The following is a 26,638-nucleotide window of genomic DNA, read 5'->3' as shown; positions in this document are numbered from 1 at the left end:
GACAAAAATTGAGCTCTTTGGCATGAACTCAACTCGCCGTGTTTGGAGGAAGAGAAATGCTGCCTATGACCCAAAGAACACCGTCCCCACTGTCAAGCATGGAGGTGGAAATGTTATGTTTTGGGGTGTTTCTCTGCTAAGGGCACAGGACTACTTCACCGCATCAATGGGAGAATGGATGGGGCCATGTACCGTACAATTCTGAGTGACAACCTCCTTCCCTCCGCCAGGGCCTTAAAAATGGGTCGTGGCTGGGTCTTCCAGCACGACAATGACCCAAAACATACAGCCAAGGCAACAAAGGAGTGGCTCAGGAAGAAGCACATTAGGGTCATGGAGTGGCCTAGCCAGTCACCAGACCTTAATCCCATTGAAAACTTATGGAGGGAGCTGAAGCTGCGAGTTGCCAAGCGACAGCCCAGAACTCTTAATGATTTAGAGATGATCTGCAAAGAGGAGTGGACCAAAATTCCTCCTGACATGTGTGCAAACCTCATCATCAACTACAGAAGACGTCTGACCGCTGTGCTTGCCAACAAGGGTTTTGCCACCAAGTATTAGGTCTTGTTTGCCAGAGGGATTAAATACTTATTTCCCTCTGCAGAATGCAAATAAATTCATATACTTTCCACAATGTGATTTTCCGGATTTAATTTGTGATGTGCTATCTCTCACTGTTACCAATAACCTACCCTTCAATTATGGGCTGCTCATGTCTTTGTCAGTGGGCAAACTTACAAAATCAGCAAGGGATCAAATACTTATTTCCACCACTGTACGCTTGAAAGTTCTCTTGAATCAAATTGGTGGTGCCCAGTATAATTAGAATGATTCCCACATCTTTATTTGGTGTACGTAAGATTACTTCTCATGAATAATGATAACTCCTCTAGGATACAGTCTACATACTCCAATTATAGAACAGCTAGCTATATATGCCACCCAGCATACTGCACACAACATGAAATCCCACAGAATAATTACAAACTTTGTGCTCATAAACTTCAATGACTTGCAGTCCATTTTTCCAACCATCGCACATAGTTTTCAGAAAAACACTTTTAACTAGTTCAGGGGTCCTTTTACCAAGCTGCGGTAAAAAGGGCCCTGCGATAGCAGCAGTGGCTGTTTTTGCTGTTTGCCAGGGGCCCTGATGCAGATAGCTCGAGTTAAGCTTTAGTAAAAGACCCCCTTAACTTGCACATCTTCTTGGGTCCCAGTATACTGCAGGCACAGTGTTGAAGTACAAGCAAAAAAATAATAATATTCTCTATTAGGTGATGGAACTTTTATTGATCACATTTGGTTAATAAGATATTTTTAATGTTGCGGTCTCTCTCACTCACGGACTTTAAAATTTGGATTTTAGATTTGATTGGTCATGTTTTCCAAATTCAAGTTCAAAGTGAGCTAAATAGTGCAGAATATTGGGCCCTTTATCTTTAAATGGCCAGGAATGGCTTCTGGCCGGATAACCGCTAATATTAAGCACGAGATAGCCAGTTACCTCCACAGAATTTTAGAGCTTATCCATTAATTCTATAGCGGTCATCAAAAATTGTGCATGCAAATTGGGCATGTTATTCAACGAGCTAATCAGCGCCAATAATTGCTTTTTTAGCAAGCAATTATTGGCACTAATTAGAATTACTTGGAATTTATGTGCCTAAATTTTATGTGCAAGTAAAAAAAGGGGCACAGAAATGGGAGGGTCATGGGTGGAACGGGCGTTCCTAGCATTTGCGCGTTGCTATAGAATAAAGGGGGGGGGGGGGGGAAATACGCACCCAATTTATGCGTGCACATTTGCACCATGTTGGTGCAAATGGCTGCACCTAAAGTTAGGTGCGATTCCCGGGCATAAGCGCAGGGCAGTGCCTAGGGTCTCCGGCCCCCCCCCCATTGGCACCACGCCGCCCCCCCCCCCCGTTGGCACCGCGCCGCTCCCCCTGAAAACGATCGCTACACTACCCGCCCTCTTATCCCCAGATCCTTTTCCTTTTTTTTTTTGTTTAAATTTACCTCTGTCCGGCGGCAGCGTAGCGTCAGTGAGAAGGAGGCGGCGCTCCCCCGCCCTGACGTGTCTATTAGTCTTCTTCCTTTTGCTGTGTCCCGCCTTCTTCTGACATCATTTCTGACGTCAGAAGAAGGCAGAACACAGCGAAGGGAAGACTAGTAGACACGTCGGGGGGGGAGCGCTGCTTCCTTCTCACTGACGCTACGCCGCCGGACAGAGGTAAATTTAAACAAAAAAAAAAAAAAAAGGAAAAGGATCTGGGGAGAAGAGGGCGAGGTAAGCATGGTGCGGCGGGGCGCCCCCCAGAGGATGGCGCCCTCCTGCCATGCTTACCTCGCTTACCGTGTTGGCACGGCCCTGCGTAAGCGCTATTTTATAAAGTGCGCCTAACTTTAAGCATGGCATATAGAATAGCATTTTTTCGGTGCCATATATAGAATTCACCCCTTAGATCTAGCCGCTAACCGCATAAATAGCCGGCCTATCTTTAACCGCTAAGCACTTAACTGGTAAGAGCAGAATATCAGCTTAATCGGTTAAGTTGCCGTGGACAAAGCTGAAACAGGATATTCATGGCAGTTGCCAGATACAGCCTGGTACTGAATATCCACGGTCAGCCCCAGCAGTGGCAGCTAATTGCACTGCCTGCTGCCAGCTGAATATCGGAGGGGGGGAGGGGAGAACAGTGGTGATATGTTCACCACAATTCACAGATTCAAGAATCTTACAATGATTGCATCACAAATGCTTCTGCTACGGTTTCTGGAACTAGACTGAAATCACCATCTCATTTCACAAAGACACCTGAGCTGGGATGCAGACTGGTGGCCAAGAGGTGAAAAGTTCTGTAATAGTGCTGTTAAGGGAAAATGCCTGCCAGACACATTAAGAGGCTTTACAGTAGTGGATAAAGTCCATCTAGAAGCACCAACAAGATGAACCTGATTTTAATGAACCAAAATGTGTCAAGCCAAGAGAGTGGACACAGGGGCCTGCTTAGCTAAAAGAATGAAACATTACAAAGACTGAGACATGCCAATGGCAGAACACTTTCAAAATGGATACAGAAAGTGAAAGTGCCTTGGTGCTTTGTAGCTTTTACTATCTGCGATGTGGAATAATATATTGTAGAGGAATATATTCGAGTTATTCCCCAAGTTTTCCACGTCATCACTGTGACCCCTGACGCAGGTGCTAGTCACCGAAACACGGCCCGTGTCGGGTCTTTTTGTCAAGGCTCATTCATTAAAGAACTGTGTTCCATTTTTAAAGGCCCGTGGTGCTGTTTTTTTTGTTTGGACTTTAGTTTGTACTTCGTTCCCTCTCTTTTGTTATATCCATCGCACTCACAGAAGTGGCCATAAGATCACAACATCAGGTCTGTCATAGATGAGAAAGCATTTACATGGCAGGGCCAAAGGCCAGAGAAGAATGTTTCACAAGAAAGGGCCTGGGGTGTAGCAACAAACCTATCATTGAAGCAATTGTCACATATGACCCCTGTACATCATCCACAGAACAACTTGCAACAAAGAAGCAGATCTCTATCATCATGATTCTGTGATGACCAACACCAGAAGACTTCACAAGGTCTGTGAGGGAGATGAGTGATGACCTGTGATGAGTTACCCTCCATCACAGGGATCATTACTGAGCTTTTGGTGAGATTATTTCAATCAGAAAATCAGGCGTAAGGAGACACAAGGGGATGGTTACCAATGGCTATATAGAGATTATATTTCTGATGCACTGTGATTAAATTTGCAGATGACGCAAAACCATTCAAAGTTGTCAAAACGCATGCAGATTGTAAAAAATTGCAGAAGACCTTAGGAAACTGGAAGACTGGTCACCCAAATGGAGGATGAAATTTAATGTGGACAAATGCAAAGTAATGCACACTGGGAAGAGTAATCCGAATCATAGTTACCTGATGCTAGGGTCCACCTTGGGAGCCTGCATTCAAGAAAAAGATCTAGGTGTCATTGTAGACAATACGCTAAAATCTTCTGCCCAGTGTGCAGCAGCGGTCAAAAACAGCAAACAGGATGCTAGGAATTATTAAGAAAGGGAAGCAAAATAATACCAAGAATATTATAATGCCTCTGTTATCACTCTATGGTGTGACCTCACCTTGAGTACTGCATTCAGTTCTGGTTGTCGTATCTCAAAAATTATACAGCGGAAATAGAAAAGGTTAAAAAAAGAGCGACCAAAATTATAAAGGCGATAAAACTCCTCTCACACGAGGAAAGGCTGAAGAGGTTAGGGCTCTTCAGCTTGGAAAACAGACAGCTGAGGGGGGATATGATTGAGGTCTATAAAATCCTGAGTGGTGTAGAATGGGTAGAAGTGAATCGATTTTTCACTCTTTCAAAAAGTACAAAGATCAGGGAACACTCAGTGAAATTAAAACAAATAGGAAGAAATATTTTTTCACTCAAAGAACAGAAGCTCTGGAACTCGCTGGCAGAGGATGTGGTAACGCGGTTAACACATTTGCATTTACTAATTGGGTTTTTGCAAGGTACTTGTGACCTGGATTGGCCAGTTGGAAGCAGGATACTTGGCTAGATGGACCATTGGTCTGACCCAGTATGGCTATTGTTATGTTCTTTTCCCTAATTCTGATATGTAAATTACCAAGTATGAACTTAGCCGATTGGAATTTCTTAGGCATGGTAATTTCTCTAGCAGCATGACTATTCCCTCTTACAGGCAATGTCTCCAAATGGGTTAGTTTTGTGCACACCATGACAGTAATGAATCCCACTCCTATAACCAGGGTATGTGGCGTACAACTTCAATCTCTCAAATTTACTGCTAATATTCACCACAATGCTTGCATTGTGCCAAGGAGAGCTTCCCTCTGGAGTTCAGAAGATGTAGTGGGTCACATTTATGCAACTCCACCTGCAGAAGGTTATAATGTCATGGGTCACACTCGCTACTGACTATTGCTTGGGTTGGGGTCTGATTGGTACATCTATCTTGTTTTTGTTGCTTATAGCATTATTAAAGGTGGTAAGGCAATTTCATGGACCCCTGACCACAGGCGATGGTGTTGATGCTGCAGCGGATGTCAGCTGAAGTCCTGCACGTCTTAAAACAGCATGTCACTCTTTAAGACTTACTACTACTACTACTACTATTTAGCATTTCTATAGCGCTACAAGGCATACGCAGCGCTGCACAAACATAGAAGAAAGACAGTCCCTGCTCAAAGAGCTTACAATCTAATAGACTTAGCAACTGCTTCACTTTCTCTCCTGGCTCTTCAAAATACAGTATTTGCGGCATGACGATATGTCATTTCACTGCCTGATGTCCTGTTTTCTGCTTCTCTGAGCAGAAGAATGAGAATGTTGCATAAAAAGCACATAGCAGACATAAAAGTCATATACTTTGTCTCCAAGCGATTGCTGATAGTGAAACTCATCAAAATTTTTAAAAACTTTTTCATAGCTGCTCATCAAGAACTCAGGACTTCTCAATGAGCTGTGACTCACTGAAATCTGATAAAGGAATATAAGAGGAAATGAATGACAGAAGATAGCACAGATTATTATAATGATACTGTGTTGCTACACAGTGGAAATCAGACTCTGATAAAAACCCATTATTGCAATGATACATTTCACTAAAAAGAGATCTTAAAACAGCCAAGCAGGTACGAGCTGTGAAACGAATTCACACTGAGGTTTTTTTTTTTTAATGTGACTATCTCTGGGAAAAGGTGACTAAAGAAGCAGATCCAAAACGTTGAAACTGGCCGATTCTTAAGGTCATGGGTCCAAAAGCCGTCAGCAAAAGTTACATGTTTGAACTCCTGTCACTTTTTAAATTTTTTTCACACAAAAGGATGGGATTTGGACCATTGTATTATAAATTGTTTGTTCTAACTGAATTCATTAAAATCTCTTTTTTTTTTTTGTTTCTGGTGACTTTAGTCTCATTTTCTTACAGATGGACACATTATAGGCTGATATACAAAAAAAAAAAAAAACCTCAGCAATTTAGAGAAAAGGAAACATACTTTAAGCTTTTGCAACATTTGATACCAAACTATAAACACACCGCTACAAGCAGGACAAAGCAATGGAACATAAGTGCATAACCCATGGTGCTGGGACAAAACATTGCTAGGGTGATGAATATTCATGAGAGATTTGCATGCACTGCCTCCAGTGCCTGCAAATCTCTCTCATGAATATTCATTATGGATATCTTGAAAATCTGACTGGCTAGGCTGCCTCCAGGAGCAGATTTGGGAACCACTGGAATAGGGCGTAAGTTGGTATGCACGCCTAAATTTAGACATGAGCACTTAACACCATGTGAAAGGCAGATGTAAGTGCTAGTGCCTAAGGTTGGCAGTTGTGCACATAAGTGAGGTCTTGCGTTACTTGCGTGCACAGCTGCATGACACACCCCTGTCCTACCAATAGGCACGCCCTCTTTGAGGCTATGAGCTAGAGTGTTTAGGCACTATCCTGGGGATTCTATATAGCGTGCCTAGAGATCCGCACCGATCCAGGCGCATTCTGGACTCTTTTTACTAAGAGGCGGTAAGCCCAATGCGAGCTTACCGCTCGCTATACAGGAAGTATCACCGGGCTACAGCAGAAGCCCGGCAGTACTTCCCACCCCCTACCGCTAGGTGTTACTCTAGCTGAGAACTTATGTAAGCGACATATCCAATTCCACACTGCTTTAGCCGGTGGCATTATCATCGAGTATTTTAGTATTTCTGGGATGGGTCCTCCTCCCACATGCAGATAATTTGTAAAGTGTATTTCTGGCACAATCTGCAATTCCAGTTTTGTATTAGAGAATTCCTCCATCCCTCGAAACCAATCATTGATGTGACGCATTCCACAGGCCACTGTTAAATGTCTTACGTTCAGAAGCCCCAGCCCATCATATTCCACCAGGATGATTCAAGTAGACACTGAGAGGCATGCCTTTTTTCCTTGCCAAAGAAACCTCTGGGTCATTTTGTTTAGTTTCCCCTCATCCACTCTTTTCAGGTACAATGGCACAGTTTGGAAAACGTACAACCATTTGGGTATGATGCACATATTACATAGAGCTATTTGCCCTAAGAGTGTAATAGGCAGAGAATCCCACATGTTCAGTCTCTCCTCAGTCTCTTTTAGCAACCATTTAATATTTTCATTGTATAATGTTCCCAAGTTTGCTGGAAGCTTTATTCCTAAATATTTATTGGTCCCGGGGTCCAAGTTAGTTGTTGAGGGCCACTCCATCGTCCCACACTATCCGCATTAACCGGGAGAATATAGGATTTGGCATGGTTTAACTTGAAGCCTGAGATCCTCCCAAACCTCGTCACCTCTCTTAGCGTAGATTCCAAGGAGTTGATAGGGTACGTTATGATCAAAAGAAGGCCGTCCGCATAAGCAAACACCTTTAGCTGATGACCCGCCACATCAACTCCTTGTATCTCCCGTTCTCGCACAAGGGTCCTCAGCAAAGGCTCCACTGCCAGCACAAACAGCAATGGCAAGAGCGGACAACCTTGTCTGGTGCCCCTTTGGATTTGAAATTCTCTCCCTCTCCTTCCATTAATGATCACACTAGCTCTGGGGTCCCTGTATAAAACCTTCACTGCTTTTGTAAACCATCCCGACAAACCCATTGTCGACAGAACCTGAAATAAGTATTCCCAACTTACTTGGTCGAATGCCTTTTCGGCATCTAAGCTTATCACCCAAGCTGGAACCTCCCGCACCTTACACGCTGCCATTGCTAACAACAGTTTTCTCATGTTATGGACTGCTCTCCGTTTTTTTTTATAAACCCAACCTGTTCTGGACCTATGAGACCTGGCAGACACAACGCCAACCATTTTGCCAAAATTTTTGCCATTAATTTTACTTCTACATTTAGTAAGGATATTGGTCTATAAGACCCAGGCCTGTCTGGCGATTTACCTGCCTTCGGAATTAATGATAAAAGAGCTGAATTAGCATAAGCTGGAAAACTGCCTTCATTAATCACATCCTCGCAATAACTCAACAGGTGCACGAGCGCTTTAGGGGGCATCAATTTATAGTATTCCCCTGAGAATCCATCTGGGCCTGGAGCCGATTTTAATTTCAGCGCCTTGACTGCCTTCTGTAACTCCCCCATTGTCAATGGAGCATTCAAGCATTTTAGATGCTGCTGTTGCACTCTTGGCAATTTGGCTTCTTGAAGATAAGTTGCTAGCGCCTCTCCCCTGGTCACCTCTTGACCCCTATATAAGGTAGCAAAGTAATCAGTAAAGATTTGACAAATTTGTTTATGATCACTAGTCAGTTTATCATTCTTATCGCTAAGGATGGTCACTGTCCTTGACCCTCCCCAGTTTTTAATTACCCTGGCTAACAATCCCCCTGCCCTGTTCCCAAATCTATGCAGTTTATACTTATGGTATAGTGCCGATGGGAAAATTAGGTTCTTACCTTGGTAATTTTCTTTCCTTTAGTCACAGCAGATGAATCCATTACGAATGGGTTGTGTCTACCTACCAGCAGGGGGAGATAGAGAACACCGGAAACCATAGTGCCTCCTGGACGGCTTACTCCATCTGCCTCTCGGTATTTTGAAGCTTCCAAAGAAGTTAAACCGCAAAGTAGCATAACATGAACTTTTCTCACAGCGAACGAACGCCCCAGAACAGGAGCAATAACACAAAGGAGGGACGAACTCAACCTCCTGTAGTAGAACAGAAATCCTGAAGACTGTTTTCCAACTTCTCCCAATGAGGGAACATGTCTGCAGGAAAAACTGAACACAAAACAGAGTCAATCAGGGAGGGATCATGGATTCATCTGCTGTGACTAAAGGAAAGAAAATTACCAAGGTAAGAACCTAATTTTCCCTTCCTTGTCATCAGCAGCAGATGAATCCATTACGAATGGGATGTATCAAAGCAATCCCTAGATAGGGTGGGAACAAGCCACACCACACACAAGCACTTGTGCTCCAAAAAGTGCGTCCCTCCTGGCAGCCACATCCAGCCTGTAATGACGGGCAAAAGAGAGCTTAGAAACCCAAGTAGCTGCACTACATATCTCTTGAAGAGAGAGTGCTCCCGTTTCAGCCCAAGAGGAGGAAATCGCTCTTGTGGAATGAGCGCTCTTGTGGAATGAGCCTTAAAGGCGTCAGGCGGAGGCCAGCCAGATAGCAGATATGCAGAAAAAATGGCTTCCTTAAGCCAATGGGGTATAGTGGCTTTAGACGCTGGAGACCCTCTGCGTGGACCTGACAACAATATGAAAAGGTGATCAGAGGTCCTGAAAGCATTTGACATCTGCAGATACTGCAACAGAGCCCTGCGCACATCCAGAAGGTGCAACTGCCCAAAAGATTCCGGAAACTCCTCCCTAGTAAAGGAGGGCAGATAAATAGGCTGGTTTAGGTGAAACGCTGAAACCACCTTAGGCAGGAAGGAAGGCACTGTACACGTACCGTTACTCCGGACTCTGAGAATTGCAGAAATGGGTCTCGACAGGACAGCGCCTGGAGCTCAGACACCCGTCTCGCCGATGTAATGGCCACCAAAAAGACTGTCTTTAGAGTCACATCCTTCTCCGAAGCTCGCCTCAGCGGCTCGAAGGGCGAACACTGAAGAACCTTTAATACTAGCCCCAGGTTCCAAGCCGGACAAGGGGCCTGCACGGGAGGCTGGAGCCGAAGCACCCCTCTAAGAAACCGTGCAATGTCTGGATGCGCAGCCAGGGAGAGGCCCGAGACCTTCCCCCGAAAACATGCCAATGCTGCCACTTGAACACGCAGGGAATTATAGGCCAAGCCTTTTTGTAAACCATCCTGCAGAAAGTCAAGTATCGGCGAGACAGAAGCCCGCATGGGTGTGATCGCTTTAGAATCACACCAAGCCTCAAACTGGTGCCAGATCCGAGCATAGGCAATGGAAGTGGAATACTTGCGGGCCTGCAGGAGAGTGAAGATGACCTTGTTAGAATAGCCCTTGTCTCTCAATTGCGCCCTCTCAATAGCCATGCCGTAAGACCAAAGCGGCATGGAGCCTCCATGGTCACCGGGCCCTGCGTCAACAGGTTCGGTACCAGAGGCAAAGGAAGGGGAGCCTCCACCAGCATCCGCCAGAGGTCCACATACCACGGCCGCCTGGGCCAATCCGGGGCAATGAGAATCACCACTACTTGATGCAGCCGAATTCGCAGGAGTCGCCACCCTATTAAGGGCCAAGGAGGGAACACATACAGGAGGCCCAGAGACCAGGGTTGAGCCAAGGCATCCAACCCCGCCGAGCGAGGATCTCTCCATCTGCTGAAAAAGGACGGGACTTCGGCATTTGTGCTTGAGGCCATAAGATCTGCTACGGGCGTTCCCCATTTGGCACAGATCTGAAGGAACACTTCGTCTGCCAGTTCCCACTCCGCAGGGTCGATTTGATACCTGCTTAGAAAATCGGCTTGCACATTGCTCTGACCCGCTATGTGAGCTGCTGACAGAAGCTGCAGATGTAGCTCGGCCCAGTGGCATATCTGAGCGGCCTCTGCGGCCAGTGCTTGGCACTGAGTGCCGCCTTGTCAATTTATGTAGGCTACTGCTGTCGTGTTGTCCGATAGAACTCTGACAGCCAGTCCCTCCAGAGTCTTGTGAAAGGCCAGAAGAGCCTGGAATATCGCTCTCAGTTCCAAGCGATTGATGGACCACCCCGTTTCCTCGGGTGTCCACAGACCCCGGGCATAGCTTCCCTGGCAATGTGCTCCCCAGCCCTTCAGGCTGGCATCCGTTACCACCAGGCACCAATCGGGAAGCGCTAGTGGCATTCCTCGCCGCAGCATGCTGTCTGAGAGCCACCACTCCATACTGAGTCGGGCCCCAGGGAGCCACGTGAGTCTGCGTTGATAATCCTGGGACATAGGAGACCATCGTTGAAGCAGGGCAATCTGCAGAGGTCTCATGTGTACTCCCGCCCATGGCACCACTTTCAAAGTGGCCATCATCGACCCCAACAGCTGGACAAAGTCCCAAGCTCGCGGACGAGGCATCCTCAGGAGCAGGCGGACCTGATTCTGAAGCCTGCACCGCCTTTGCTCTGGTAGAAAGACAAACCCCGAGGCCGTGTCAAACCGAACCCCCAAATATTCTAGAGATTGAGAGGGGGTCAGGTGACTTTTGGGTATATTGACAACCCAGCCCAGAGACTGCAGTACAGAGACCACTCTGGCTGTTACATGAGGACTCTCTTCTGCAGAGTCTGCTCTGATGAGCCAGTCGTCTTGGTACGGGTGAACCCGAATACCCTCTCGCCTGAGAAAGGCAGCTACTACCACCATTACCTTGGAAAAGGTTCGGGGAGCTGTGGCGAGGCCAAAAGGCAAGGCCCGAAACTGGAAATGTTTTCCCAACACCGCAAACCGGAGATATCGTTGGTGCGGGGGCCATATAGGAATGTGCAAGTAAGCTTCTTTCAGGTCCAGAGACGTGAGAAACTCTCCTGGCTGTACCGCCACAATGACGGAGCGCAGGGTTTCCATGTGAAAATACCGCACTCTTAGAGACTCGTTGACTTTCTTTAAGTCGAGAATGGGCCAAAAAGACCCGCCTTTTCACGGCAGCACAAAATAAATGGAGCAACGACCGCAGCCGTGTTCGGCGGGAGGCACAGGGATCACCACTCCAAGGTGCAACAAGACATGTAAGGTCTCCTCTACCACCGCCCGTTTGACGGAAGTGCCGCATCAGGACTCCACAAACACGCCTCTCACCGGGGCACCGAATTCCAATTGGTAACCTTCTCTGATCAGGTCCAGGACCCACTGATCTGAAGTAATCTTGGTCCACTCCTCAAGAAAGAGGGAAAGGCGTCCTCCTACAGCTGTAAAGGAGAAGTGGACCGGCGTCCCATCATTGTGGAGGACGGCCCTGAACTCCTGGCCTTGAGCCTGCCGCTGTGTAGCATTTGTCCGAGCGAAAGGAGTTCCTCTGCTGAAAGCGGGCACATTGAGTAAACCCAGCAGAGCGCCCCGGGTGATACCTTCTAACTTCACGGAAGCGAGGTCTGGAGGAGGAGGGAACCACCTGACCCTTGGAAGAAGGCCGCGGCCTACCCTCAGGTAACCGCTGGGGTTTAGCATCTCCCAGGTCTTTAACAATCTTCTCCAACTCCTCTCCAAATAACAGAAGGCCCCGAAAGGGCAACTTCACAAGCCTTTGCTTAGAGGCCATGTCAGCCGAAGCTCTGACCAGATCATATAGGGCGTCAGCTAAAAATGACAAGGCTGACTCCATGCGCAGTGCAACCTCAGCGAGGGACTCCGCACCATCCACGGGCTGTTCCACTGCCGAGAAAGGCAGGCTCGAGCAGCATAAGAACTGCAAACAGACGCCCTTAAGGCTAGGCTCGAAATCTCAAAGGACCGTTTTAGCGCTGATTCCAGGCGCAGATCCTGAATGTCCTTCAGGGTGACCCCTCCCTCTACTGTGAGGGTGGTCTTTCTTGTCACCGCCGTGACTAAGGCATCCACTTTAGGCATCCCAAAATGGGCCAAGTGCTCCTCACTCAGAGGGTAAAGATGCCCCATCGCCCTGGCCACTTTCAAGGGCCCCTCGGGGACAGCCCATTGAGCAGAAATAAGCTCTTGGACGGAGTCATGCAAAGGAAAGGCTTGAGCAGGCTTCTTAGTACTCGCCATCCTCGGATTACCAGAGAAGGCCTCGCCTTTAACAGGATCATCAATAGAGAGGGCCTGTAAGACATCAGAGATAAGCGCTGGCAGCTCATCGCGGTGGAAAATCCGAACCACAGTGGGATCATCCAGATCCAATGGCAAAGCAGCACCTTCCTCTGGCTCCTCAGACCACGAAGGCCTGCCAGATCCCTCAGAATTCCCACAGCCCGACCACGGGGGGGGGGGGGGGGGGGGGGGTGCGCCACTCTCCGACGGGGAATTTACCCGTCTATCTTTAGCGTGCATCCAATGCTCAGGGGCATCCACGTCTGACATCAGCCCCGGGCCATCATCAGTCGGAGGGAGACATAAGTACATAAGTAGTGCCATACTGGGAAAGACCAAAGGTCCATCTAGCCCAGCATCCTGTCACCGACAGTGGCCAATCCAGGTCAAGGGCACCTGGCACGCTCCCCAAACGTAAAAACATTCCAGACAAGTTATACCTAAAAATGCGGAATTTTTCCAAGTCCATTTAATAGCGGTCTATGGACTTGTCCTTTAGGAATCTATCTAACCCCTTTTTAAACTCCGTCAAGCTAACCGCCCGTACCACGTTCTCCGGCAACGAATTCCAGAGTCTAATTACACGTTGGGTGAAGAAAAATTTTCTCCGATTCGTTTTAAATTTACCACACTGTAGCTTCAACTCATGCCCTCTAGTCCTAGTATTTTTGGATAGCGTGAACAGTCGCTTCACATCCACCCGATCCATTCCACTCATTATTTTATACACTTCTATCATATCTCCCCTCAGCCGTCTCTTCTCCAAGCTGAAAAGCCCTAGCCTTCTCAGCCTCTCTTCATAGGAAAGTCGTCCCATCCCCACTATCATTTTCGTCGCCCTTCGCTGTACCTTTTCCAATTCTACTATATCTTTTTTGAGATACGGAGACCAGTACTGAACACAATACTCCAGGTGCGGTCGCACCATGGAGCGATACAACGGCATTATAACATCCGCACACCTGGACTCCATACCCTTCCTAATAACACCCAACATTCTATTCGCTTTCCTAGCCGCAGCAGCACACTGAGCAGAAGGTTTCAGCGTATCATCGACGACGACACCCAGATCCCTTTCTTGATCCGTAACTCCTAACGCGGAACCTTGCAAGACGTAGCTATAATTCGGGTTCCTCTTACCCACATGCATCACTTTGCACTTGTCAACATTGAACTTCATCTGCCACTTGCACGCCCATTCTCCAGTCTCGCAAGGTCCTCCTGTAATTGTTCACATTCCTCCTGCGACTTGACGACCCTGAATAATTTTGTGTCATCGGCGAATTTAATTACCTCACTAGTTATTCCCATCTCTAGGTCATTTATAAATACATTAAAAAGCAACGGACCCAGCACAGACCCCTGCGGGACCCCACTAACTACTCTCCTCCACTGAGAATACTGGCCACGCAATCCTACTCTCTGCTTCCTATCTTTCAACCAGTTCTTAATCCATAATAATACCCTACCTCCGATTCCATGACTCTGCAATTTCTTCAGGAGTCTTTCGTGCGGCACTTTGTCAAACGCCTTCTGAAAATCCAGATATACAACATCAACCGGCTCCCCATTGTCCACATGTTTGCTTACCCCCTCAAAAAAATGCATTAGATTGGTGAGGCAAGACTTCCCTTCACTAAATCCGTGCTGACTTTGTCTCATCAGTCCATGTTTTTGTATATGCTCTGCAATTTTATTCTTAATAATAGCCTCCACCATCTTGCCCGGCACCGACGTCAGACTCACCGGTCAATAATTTCCCGGATCTCCTCTGGAACCCTTCTTAAAAATCGGAGTAACATTGGCTACCCTCCAGTCTTCCGGTACTACACTCGATTTTAGGGACAGATTGCATATTTCTAACAGTAGCTCCGCAAGTTCATTTTTTAGTTCTATTAATACTCTGGGATGAATACCATCAGGTCCCGGTGATTTACTACTCTTCAGCTTGCTGAACTGACCCATTACATCCTCCAAGGTTACAGAGAATTTGTTTAGTTTCTCCGACTCCCCCGCTTCAAATATTCTTTCTGGCACCGGTGTCCCCCCCAAATCCTCCTCGGTGAAGACCGAAGCAAAGAATTCATTTAATTTCTCCGCTACGGCTTTGTCCTCCTTGATCGCCCCTTTAACACCATTTTCGTCCAGCGGCCCAACCGACTCTTTGGCCGGTTTCCTGCTTTTAATGTATCTAAAAATTTTTTACTATGTATTTTTGCTTCCAACGCTAATTTCTTCTCAAAGTCCTTTTTTGCCCTCCTTATCTCCGCTTTGCATTTGGCTTGGCATTCCTTATGATCTATCCTGTTACTTTCAGTTGGTTCTCTTCTCCACTTTCTGAAGGATTGTTTTTTGGCTCTAATGATTTCCTTTATCTTACTGTTTAGCCACGCCGGCTGACGTTTAGTCTTTTTTCCCTTTTTTCTAATACGTGGAATATATTTGTCCTGAACCTCCAGGATGGTGTTTTTAAACAGCATCCACGCCTGATGCAAGTTTTTTACTCTGCGAGCTGCTCCTTTCAGTCTTTTTTTCACCATTTTTCTCACTTTGTCGTAATCACCTTTTCTATAGTTAAACGCTAGCGTACTTGATTTCCTAGTTTCACTTCCTTCAATGCCAATATCAAAACCGATCATATTATGATCACTGTTATCAAGCGGCCTTCGTATCGTTACCCCCTGCACTAGATCATGAGCACCACTAAGGACTAAGTCTAGTATTTTTCCTTCTCTTGTCGGCTCCTGAACTAGCTGTTCCATGAAGCTGTCCTTGATTTCATCAAGAAATCCTATGTCCCTTGCGTGTACAGATGTTACATTAACCCAGTCTATATGCGGGTAATTGAAATCCCCCATTATTATTGTGTTGCCCAGTTTGTTTGCGTCCCTGATTTCCTTTAACATTTCCGCATCCGTCTGTTCGTCCTGGCCAGGCGGACGGTAGTACACTCCTATCACTATCCTTTTCCCCTTTGCACATGGAATTTCAATCCACAGTGATTCCAAGGAGTGTTTTGTTTCCTGCAGAATTTTCAATCTATTTGATTCAAGGCTCTCGTTAATATACAATGCTACCCCTCCACCAATCCGATTCACCCTATCACTACGATATAATTTGTACCCCGGTATGACAGTGTCCCACTGGTTATCCTCCTTCCACTAGGTCTCAGAGATGCCTATTATATCTAATTTTTCATTTAGTGCAATATATTCCAACTCCCCCATCTTATTTCTTAGGCTCCTGGCATTCGCATATAGACATTTCAAACTATGTTTGTTGTTCCTAAGTACATCATGCTTAGTACTTGACAGTATTAATTGGCAATCTTTTGTCTGATTTTTATTGTTATTTAAAGATACCCGATCTACTACAATCTCTTTTGCAACCTCACTATCAGGATACTCTATCTTCCCTGTTATGGTGATATCTTTGAAAGATACCTTATCCCGAACCATGCTCTTTTGAGCGACTGTCGGCCTTCCCCCCATTTCTAGTTTAAAAGCTGCTCTATCTCCTTCTTAAACGCCGATGCCAGCAGCCTGGTCCCACTCTGGTTAAGATGGAGCCCTCCTCCCTGCACCATCGTCTCATCCACGCATTGAGACTCTGGAGCTCTGCCTGTCTCTTGGGCCCTGCGCGTGGCACAGGTAGCATTTCAGAAAATGCTAGCCTGGAGGATCTGGATTTCAGCTTTCTACCTAAGAGCCTAAATTTTGCTTCCAGAACCTCTCTCCCACATTTTCCTATGTCATTAGTACCCACATGTACCAAGACAGCCGTCTCCTCCCCAGCACTATATAAAATCCTATCTAGGTGACGCGTGAGGTCCGCCACCTTCGCACCAGGCAGGCAAGTCACCAGGCGATCCTCACGTCCACCAGCCACGTGGACCAGGCAGCAACGCAGTGTCAGACACCTGCGGCAGAGCTCTATGTAAAACTAGTAAAAAAAGACCCGTTTCGGAAACAAATGAAACAGGCGCTAGCCAGGTTTTCCTCGTAGTGTGTATGTTTGAGTGAGTGTGTGTGTGAGAGTGACTGTGTGAGAGAGAGAGAGTGACTGTGCGATTGTGTGTCAGAGAGAGATTGAGACTGGGTGCTTGTGTATCTGTGAGTGAGTGTGTGTGTTTCAGAATGGCTGTGTGCGAGTGCGTATGTTGGACACAGTGAGTGAGAGAGACAGAGTTTTCACAGAGATACTGTGTGTTTGACAGAGTGAGAGTCTGCTTTTCCCCCTTCTCCCCCCATCCTACTGTTCCCTTCCGTTGGCCCCCCTCCTTTTCCTCCCTCTTCCCCCTTTCCTGCCTTCCCCCCTCTGTCCACTCCCACCCTTTACTGAGTGAGTGTGAGCCCCTCCCCAACCTCACTGGTGTGAGGACCCCCTCCCCACCTCCTTTTCCCTCTGTTAAGCGGTTCTGTGTTCCTTCCCTGACTTCCTCCTCCTCCATGCCTGCGTTCTGTTCAGTGATGTCGCTTACCGAGGGGGGCACCGGGATCTCCCTTTAAGTCCTCTATTGGCACCGCTTTCCCCGCCCTTGACGTCATAGTGTTTTGACGCAAGGGCGGAGCTACAATTCCCTCTCGGTTTTGTTTTGTTTTTGGTTTGCCGCTACTCCGCTGTGGCACCCGAAATACTAAGGGGGGCTCCGGGATCTCCCTCCAAGTCCTCTATCGGCGGCGCTCTCTGTTCTGCCCCGTCCTCAACGTCCTCGTGTGTGGCATGGGGGAGGAGTAGGTGGGTGAGCGATGTGATTTGTACTCCGCCCTCGACGTCATCATGTTTGACGCGAGGGCGGGGCAGACTCATGGCCAAACCGGATATCTCGCCCGCCTCAAGTTCCGGCTTGAGGCTTCAATGGAACGTTGGAGGTGCCTTTTATATATAGAGATAAGTACAAACTCAGCAGAGAAAAGCTCACCTTGACCTCCCGTCTCCGAATTAGGAGCCACAGGGAACGGAGCTCCTCTGGTAGCCTCGGCCCGAGGCGCCCCTCTGCTCTCAGACTCCTCTGCAACCGCAGGGGTCGAGCCATGCGGCGCTTCCAAGATGGCGCCTGCTGCCAGCTCCATCGAGCGGGAAGAATCATCGCTTGCCATGCTCGTACTGGCTGTACCGTCTAAACAGCACGCTTTACAGAGCCCCACTGCTGATCTGCGCTTGCCACAACGGGAACAGCACTTAACTCCCTCAGCAGCCATCGCCGAAAAACGGTGTAATAAAATTTAAAATGGCGGCTTCACGCCAAAATCACCCCGATCGGAACGCCGTCCGTGGGCCCTCCCCAGAGGAGCTGAGAACCGCTCTTACTTCAAAGGACCGAGTCCACAAGCTCCGGTCACGCTGCACGGTCAGGAAAAGCCTCAGAAATGGTAGTGCTGAAAAGCGTGTTTTTTTTTTTTTAACACTGTGAGGAAAGTTGGAGGCAAACAGCTACAGAGGTACTCCGGAGGCAGAAAAGGGTGGGAAAGGGCGGATCTATATGCCTGCATCCACACAGGGGGAAGGGTAAGGCAGGGAAAGGGCGAACCTATGTGCCTTTAAAGTGGGCTCCACTTAGCCACAACACCTCTGCTACAACTGGCAAAAGCACAGGAGCCACCCCAGGCAGAATCTTCAAGGAGCTGAACAAGCTGCGTCCAAACCTGCTGGGAGATAGAGAAATACTGAGAGGCAGATGGAGCTAGCCTTCCAGGAGGCACTATGGTTTTCAGTGTTCTCTATCTCCCCCTGCTGTAGGTGGACACAACCCATTCGTAATGGATTCATCTGCTGCTGATGACAAGGAACTAGTTTCTATTTCATGCAGCAATGAGTTTAACGCAATTTGCACAGACTTCAAATTATCTAAATTAACTTTCGATGGATTCTGTGCATACCTCTTTTGGGCCCTTTTAAGTCTTGCTTCCAATAATAAAATGCCCGCTGTTCTGCACTTATTGCGTTTACTGCAGAATGTAATGATGTCGCCCCTTAGGACCACTTTTGAAGCTGACCAAAACAAAACAGGTTGTGCCTGAGCATGAGAGTTATTATTCTTTGCATAATCTTCCCACTTATTCTTTAGGTAATTTTGAAATTTAAAATCTGAAAATAAGCTGGAAATCTTCATCTTCTCTCCCCCCCCTTTGTGAATTTGTAGTTCTATATCAATCCATACCTGTGTATGGTCTAATATTTCTTCTGGGCCTATGTCCGCTGCCACCAACTGCGGAAAAACTGCATGTTCCACTAATATGTAATCTAATCTAGATTGCGTGCCATGGGCTCTAGACCTGTGTGTATATTCATGTTCCAGGGGGTGAAATGCTCTCCATGCATCTACCAAGTTAAGTACTCTGGAGAAAAGTGCCAATTCTTTGGCCCGCTGCCCTGAATAGTGTGGAGAGTTGCTGTTGGAACAGTCTAGTTTCGAATTGAAGGCTAAGTTAAAATCACCCACCACTATCAACCTCTTACTCCCGCAGTTAACACATTTACCCACCAGCGATCTGAGGAATTCTGGGTCATAAATGTTTGGGCCGTAAAGCGTTACTAGAATAATCTCTGATCCTGATAGCCAAACACGTAATATTATATACCTGCCATCTTTCCCGGTGGTCACTAATGATGCTTTATATGTGAGCCCTTTTAGAAAGAGGATTGCTATCTCTCCTTTCTTCCCTTTAGCAGACACTGAGAAAACTTCCCCCACCCACATCCTCTTCAATTTACTATGCTGCAGGTCTGACAAGTGTGTCTCCTGCAGACACGCTATATCTGTTTTTTTGCCTCTTCAGAGCTGTCAAAATCTTCGCCCTCTTGATCGGGGAGCTTACCCCCCCCCCCCCCCGACCTTCCATGTTGTTATTCTAACTGGCATAACTCCCACAAGGTACTAGCACCTTCACCCTGATTCCTATTAACCATTTACCATTCCAGTCAAACTCCTGCCCACCTTTAGTCTGCTGTAGCGAGTATGAAGAGGTTGTTGCTCTCAACCTATCCCCCTCCTTCCTTAACCTACCCTGCTCCCTCCTCCCTTTGTTTACCCAACTCTGTTCCCCTTTCCATTCCCCCCCTTTCCCTCCCCTCATTCCCCGACCCAACCCATAAGCACCCTTTCTCCATCTTCTGGACTCCCCGGGAGATGGAATGTAGAGACCACCAAAGCACATAAAACTCCTGCCCTTGCTTTACATGATATCAGCCCTTTACATAAACATCATTTTTCAACTCTAATTCTAACGTCCCTTGTACAATTTACCTTCCTCATATTGTTTCTATTACCGCCGCTTTTGCTTCTGTTACAGTTTTAAATGACTTCCATTGTCCCTGGATTGAAATTCATAAATTTGCTGGGAATTGTAAGGAAAATCTTATGCCTTTGTTTACCAGAGTTGAACAATGCGGATGGAACTGGCGCCTCTGCAGTTGCACCGCTGCTGAAAAATCTTGAAAAATTAACACTTTGTTCCCTTCATAGTTCAAAGAGTCTCGACGTAATCTGAATCCTTGTAAAATTTCCATCTTGTGACGATAATTGAATATTCTGGCTACCACCACTCGCGGCCGTGCCTTTTCTTCTGGTTTACGTCGTACTCGGTGGGCCCTTTCTATCACCATTGGGCCTATAGTATCTGATAGCGCCAGCTCTTTAGCGAGCCAATTCTCAAGCCAGCATGTTAAGTTTCGCTCTGGAACGTTTTCTGGCAATCCTACAATCCGGATATTGTTCCTTCGGGAACGATTTTCTAATTCTTCCAGTTTTTCATGATAGTCTTTCAGTCGTTGAGATAGGTTTGCTATATCTGGGCCGTAACCACGTCCGTCATCCTCCAGGGCTGATACCCTTGCTTCGAGGTCCCCCACTCTTGTCCCTACGCCGTCCAGCTGCATAGTTAGGACCTCGAGCTTTTGCTCCATCTCTGCCCACTTCGGGTCCCAGGCTTTTGCTACCGCCGTGGTAAATTGCAAAAGTTGTGCTTCAGAGAACCCTCCGGGCTGCACGATGTCTTCCTCCGCCATTTTGCTATCCGGGCCACTCATCTTTATTTTCTCTTTCTTCGCGGATCTTTGTGCCATCGCCTCTGAAGATTTCTTAAGGTATTTGTCCGTATAACGATTGACCTCTCCAATCGGGACTGAGTCCGGGCAAGCTCAAATTAATTCAAAAATCGGACAGGAATCTCGGAGCTCCAGCAGCACGCTGCTCTTCAGCTCATGCCCTCACGTGGTCTCCTCTTCTTCTTCCTTTTAAGCCAGGTCTCAATTACACAGAGCACAGAACTATAGCTACATAATGCAAGGTTCCACATTAGGAGTTACCGACCAGGAAAGGGAACGAGGCGTCATCGTTGATACGTAGAAACCCTCTGCCCAGTGTGCGACAGCAGCTAAGAAAGCAAATAGAATGTTAGGTATAATTAGGAAAGGAATGGAAAACAAAAATGAGGGCACTAAAATACCTTTGTATTGCTCTATGGTGAGACTGCACCTCAATACTGTGTGCAATTCTGGTCATCGCATCTCAAAAAAGATATAGTGGAATTAGAGAATGGTGACAAAAATGATAAAGGGATTGAGACAACTTCCCTGTGAGGAAAGACTAAAGCAGCTAGGGCTCTTCAGCTTGGAGAAAAAAAGGCTGAGGGGAGATATGATAGAGATCTATAAAATAATGAGGGAACGGGTAGACGTGAACCACTTATTTACTCTTTCCAAAAATACTAGGATAGGGGGCACGCAATGAAGCTATAATGTAGTAAATTTAAAACGAATTGTAGAAAATATTTCTTCACTCAACGTGTAATTAAACTCTGGAATTTGTTGCCAGAGAATATAGTGAAAGTAGTTAGTATAGCGGGGTTTAAAAAAGGTTTGGATAGCTTCCTAAAAGAAATGTCAATAAGCCATTATTAAAATGGACTTGGAGAAAATCCATTGCTTATTTCTAGGATAAGCAGCATAAAATGTATTGTACAGATTTGGGATCTTGCCAGGTACTTGTAACCTGGATTGGCTACTGTTGGAAACAGGATACTGGGCTTGATGGACCTTCGGTCTGTCCCAGTATGGCAACACTTATGTACTTATGAGATAAGGTTGTTAATTAAAACATGTTGGCTACAAACAGACCTTAAATCAAGGAGACCTAGACAGATCAAAGGATGAGGAGTAGCTGTAGGCCCTAAGGGTATGAAAGAGGAACACATTTCACACTTGAGGACATAACCCAAACAAACTCGTACAGGGGATTCTGGGACCCCCACGGTGCTGGTATAATTGACTGTGTCTCTTGGTTTATGACCCAAAACTAAAAATTTTAGTAAAACACAAAGGCTAGGCAACAAAATAGAAACAAAACCAGCATCATGACCTCAACAGAGTCACCCCAAGGAGTACCTAGGGAGCAAAGCACCAGTAACGTCTATGTTTACTAAGGTGCGCAATAGGCACATTAGTGTTTTTAACACTTGTAAATGGTTTACGTGTGTTAAATGCTAACATGCCCACAGAAATGTATAGGCGCGTTAGCGTTTAACGCGCCTTAACTTTAAAGGTGCATTAGAAACACTAACACACCTTAGTAAACATACCGCTAAGTTGTTTATAAAGAAAGTGGTCCCAATGTCACCTTTGGCTTCAGCTACAAATGTGTTGGAGCAGCGTAACATATGAGAAAGAGTGGGATGTCTTTTTATCAAATAAACATTTGCTTTTGAAGAATTCATCTCTCCAGTGTTTGGTTTCCATGGTCAAACATCCCACTCTCTCTCATATCCCTGGGACGTTCGAGTTCTCCGCCTCAGGCGGGTTATCCTGGAGCAGCATAACAGGCAGCTCTGAGATGGGCATGGTTTCAGTTATAGGCTTAGGAGAGCAGTGTCAAGCAGAGTGACAGGATGGGTGTGGTTCTGGTCTCAAGACAACAGCACCAAACACAGAAACAGCAGCTCCGGGATGGGTGTCGTTTCAGCAATGGGCTCAAGACAGAGTCAAGTGGAGCAACAGGCAGTTAGAACCAAAAAAGCAGAAAAGGTAAAAAAGATCTAGAAACCATACAAAAAGGAATAACAGATGCACAACAGCACTTACTTTCCTTGTGGGTGTTTCACAGGGATAGAGTATGGGCAGAGAGTGTAAGTACATACATAGATTATAGAAACATGACGGCAGATAAAAGCCATATGACCCATCTGCCCATCCTCTGTAACCCCTAATTCTTCCTGTTCCTAAGCGATCCCACATGCTTATCCCATGCCTTTTAAAATTCTGGAACAGTCCTCGACTCCACCACCTCCACCGGGAGGCCATTCCACGCCTCCACCACCCTTTCTGTGGAATAGTAAAGTTTAAAACAATTTAACTAACAAGCTCAATATCTCTTTTTCTAGCACATCAACTAGAGCACATCAAGTTTCCTCAAGATTTTATCAGATAAGTATTTTTCTACATTAGCCAAAGTCAATATCTGAATATGCATTTAACCCCCAAAATTTGTTCGAACGTCCCTCTCTATAAGAATTCTTTGTTCTTATTTTATTTTCAGGTCCTTCACCTACCAAGCAAGTAAGTATTTATTATGTCTCTCTTTCTTGATCCTTTTAGTTAGCCTTTTATAAGTCAGTCCTTTGTGTTGTTTTGTATTTTAACCGCGGATCACTTAGGTTTTCTTCCCGCTTTCTTGTATATCTTCTTTTCTTCGCCTTTCTTTTAACGTTGGGTATCGTATTTTTATTGTCATCTGAAATCAGGAACCTGGTCTGGAGTACCTGCTATTCTGAGCTTTAAAAATTAAAGAATAAAACCTAAACCCTAATTCAGCAGATCAATTAACCTTTTTATATGACTGTTAAATTATTTCCCTTACTAGCTTCCCCAATAAAAGAAATATATAATTGTTCAACCCTATTCTAAGCCCTCCCACAAATGATATTTCCCAGAATTTTCAAATGTCTCAGTCTAATATTATCTACTATAATAAAAAACTCACCCTCAACGTTCTGAGGACACTGACGTCAGTGAAGCCAAGCCCTGACTTCCTTCAAAAAGGTTAGAAGGTTCGTGGTGGTGAAGCCACCAAAATCGCTCCGGGCCCCGCCCTCAAGGGCGGAGCAATGGCAGAACAACGAAGGGGTTGGCAGGGAGGGAGGCAGGGAGGCGTGGGGGGAAATCGCTCCGGGCCCCGCCCTCGAGGGCGGAGCAATGGCAGAACGAAGGGGTTGGCAGGGAGGGAAGCAGGGAGGAGGGGTGGGAAATCGCTCCGGGCCCCGCCCTCGCGTCAAACGTCATGACGTTGGGGGCGGAGCAATGGAAGAATAACGAAGGGGTTGGCCAGGGAGGGAGGGAGGGAGGGGTGTTGGCGACGAACACCTTGCTAGCACCCGTTTCATTTGCTCTGAAACGGGCCTCTTTTACTAGTATATATATATGTAGCCAAAGCTACTGAGACTACTAAGCAACTTCAGAAAACTTAAAGTTCTCTATTCAGAACTTCTCACAGCTGCTCTAAATTTACTGAGACTTTAGATTAATATAATTATTTTTTTTCTCTCAAAGTAATTTATTTTGAAATATACAGGGTTTTTCACTCATACATCACTCACAAAACCCCTTTTTCACATAACAGAAAATAAGGTACACTTAAGCTGTCACATCTGTCATGAACACCCAGTGTGACGAATAGTTAAAGGAACAAGCCTTCCCCGCTTATCAAAGTGTCAATGCTTGTCAGAGTTATTGACTTATTGTAATGTTAAAGCTTCCACATTAGCACACAACTTCAGCCACCACTCTAAAAGCCATAAAAACAACGCGGGGCTTTTAAAACAAATTCATTAATTAATTTAAGTCCACTCTCAGCACACAAGCAGCTCACAAAATTCAATTTATCAATTTCTAAACGGATTTTTTAACACAGCGAATCGGAGACCACAACCACAGTTCCATTCAGCATCATATCCTACCTCCCAACTGCAACTTTCAGAACTTACTGACATCACTGCCTTGACCTCAAGCACTTGCCACGAGCCTAAAACACAGTAAAGCTCCCAATATACAAATGCAACATTTTTAAATTGTCATAAACATTTTCTGAACATATATATAACCAGCTTTCAAATTTATATAAATGTCAGTACCTTTCTGTGTCCAAACGCCCAAAAATCTTCTTTTTCTTTCTGGCACGAGCCCCCTGCTCAGCTCCGTCCACGAGCTGACATCCGGCTCGTGCTCCCCTCTGCACCCGGCTCCTCAGCCCCTTTAGCGCATGCAGCGCTAACATCACGGCCAGCCGCTTTATTTAAAAAAACAAAAGAATATGGTTGAAGGTTCCTATGGTTGATTTACAAGACCAACACAAGTTGTTATCCTGAAGTCCAGCAATTTTCATTTTATGAGTCCATAACGACAGGCTGCTCCCTCTCTTTTTGAATTTGTTTCTTCCATCACATCAAAAGGTCTTCTGATTATTTCACTTTACAATGGAAAAGCTAGTCTACGTTCCATATGGGAATCTGAGATGAAATGCCACCTGACGGATCAGCAGTGGGGATCGTTCTGGACCAAAATTCAGTAGACGTATAGCATCTGCAAATTATCTACAATCTCTCTTCTTTCTGCACCATAGGTCTTTTTGACTGTTCTCAAACCTTCAAATTTTGGAACAATATTTGGCGTGTGATTTCTGATATTTTACATTTGTCTGAAGCACTTTCAGTTAAGTAAGATCATATTTGGTTCGCATATTATTGAAAGTGCTCTAGACAAATATTCCTCCAAACTATATGATATGTTAATTGCTGTAGGCTTAAAAATGGTTTTAACAAATTGGAAGGATAACTCCTTTCTTAATTCTCACTTTTGGTGGAATTCTGTCTTACAGATCCACAAATTTGAGCTATCTTTAGCCTTCAAAGTTCGAAATCTATATAAATAAAAATGTAAATGTTCGTTTGTTCAAAACCTTATATCTCTGAAAGTTCTTCACCGATTGCTTTGAAATTTGGACACAACGTTCCATTTGAATACGCAAGTATTTTTATATACCTACTATTATGCGGTCATACATATTGATGAAATCGCACACGATCAGGCTGGAAGATACATAAGCAGCAATGAAGCTGTATGGTGAATTGTCAGCATGACGCGTTTCCCTTCGCTCAGCGTTCCGCCTTCTTCTGACATCAAGGAAATGACGTCAGAAGAAGGTGGGACACTGAGCGACGGGAAGGCTAGAGAGGTCGGGTCCAACGCCTCCTCCGTCACTGACGCTGCGCCTGCGCTGCCGGACAGAGGTAAAAGGAAAGGGATCTTGGGGGGGGGGGGGGGGAACAGGGCGGCCAGTTGGGACATGGGAGCAGGAGGGCAGGGGAGAAGGGAGCATAGATGGGAGGACAGGGTTCATGGAAGATGCGGGACACTGAGCGATGGGAAGGCTACAGACGTCGGGTCCAGCGCTGCCTCTTTCACTGATGCTGCACCTGCGCTGCCGGACGGAGGTAAATTTAAAAGAAAAAAAAAGAAAGGGATCTTGGGGGGGGGGGGGGAGAAGAGTGCGGGCAGTTGGAACATGGGAGCGGGAGGGCAGGGGAGAGAGCATGGATGGGAGGGCAGGATTCATGGAAGGGAGAGGAATTGCTGGATAGGGATGAATGGAGGGGGCAGGGGACAGATGGGCATGGATGGATATGGATGGATGGGAGGGTAGGGCCACAGCAACGCGTGGCCGGGTACAGCTAGTTCCTTATAAAAATAAGTCTCACCTCAAACATGCTGAAGCTCACTCTCTGGCAGGGAAACACTGAAGCCCTGCTCTTACGCTGGCAGCAACACTCACTTTCACTCATGCACCACTCACTCTCACTCATAGACCCTCCCTCAGCCACGCCCCTTCCGCACATAATTT

At 46.2% G+C, this 26,638-nt stretch overlaps 1 protein-coding gene across 3 annotated transcripts in view; it reads right to left on the bottom strand.

The window, feature by feature from the left end:
* Positions 1 to 26,638, bottom strand: part of GATB (glutamyl-tRNA amidotransferase subunit B) — a 224,983-nt gene that overhangs the window by 194,648 nt on the left and 3,697 nt on the right. For all 3 annotated transcript variants that reach the window (XM_030191645.1, XM_030191644.1, XM_030191643.1), the window contains exon 2: positions 24,873 to 25,027. In XM_030191645.1, coding sequence (XP_030047505.1) covers positions 24,873 to 25,015 — 143 coding nt within the window. In that variant the 5' untranslated portion in view covers positions 25,016 to 25,027. The remainder of the gene's footprint in view (positions 1 to 24,872; positions 25,028 to 26,638) is intronic.

Source organism: Microcaecilia unicolor, chromosome 2, assembly GCF_901765095.1.
Source record: "Microcaecilia unicolor chromosome 2, aMicUni1.1, whole genome shotgun sequence".
In the NCBI taxonomy this organism is placed as follows: domain Eukaryota; kingdom Metazoa; phylum Chordata; class Amphibia; order Gymnophiona; family Siphonopidae; genus Microcaecilia; species Microcaecilia unicolor.
This window is presented reverse-complemented; position numbering and strand designations above follow the sequence as displayed.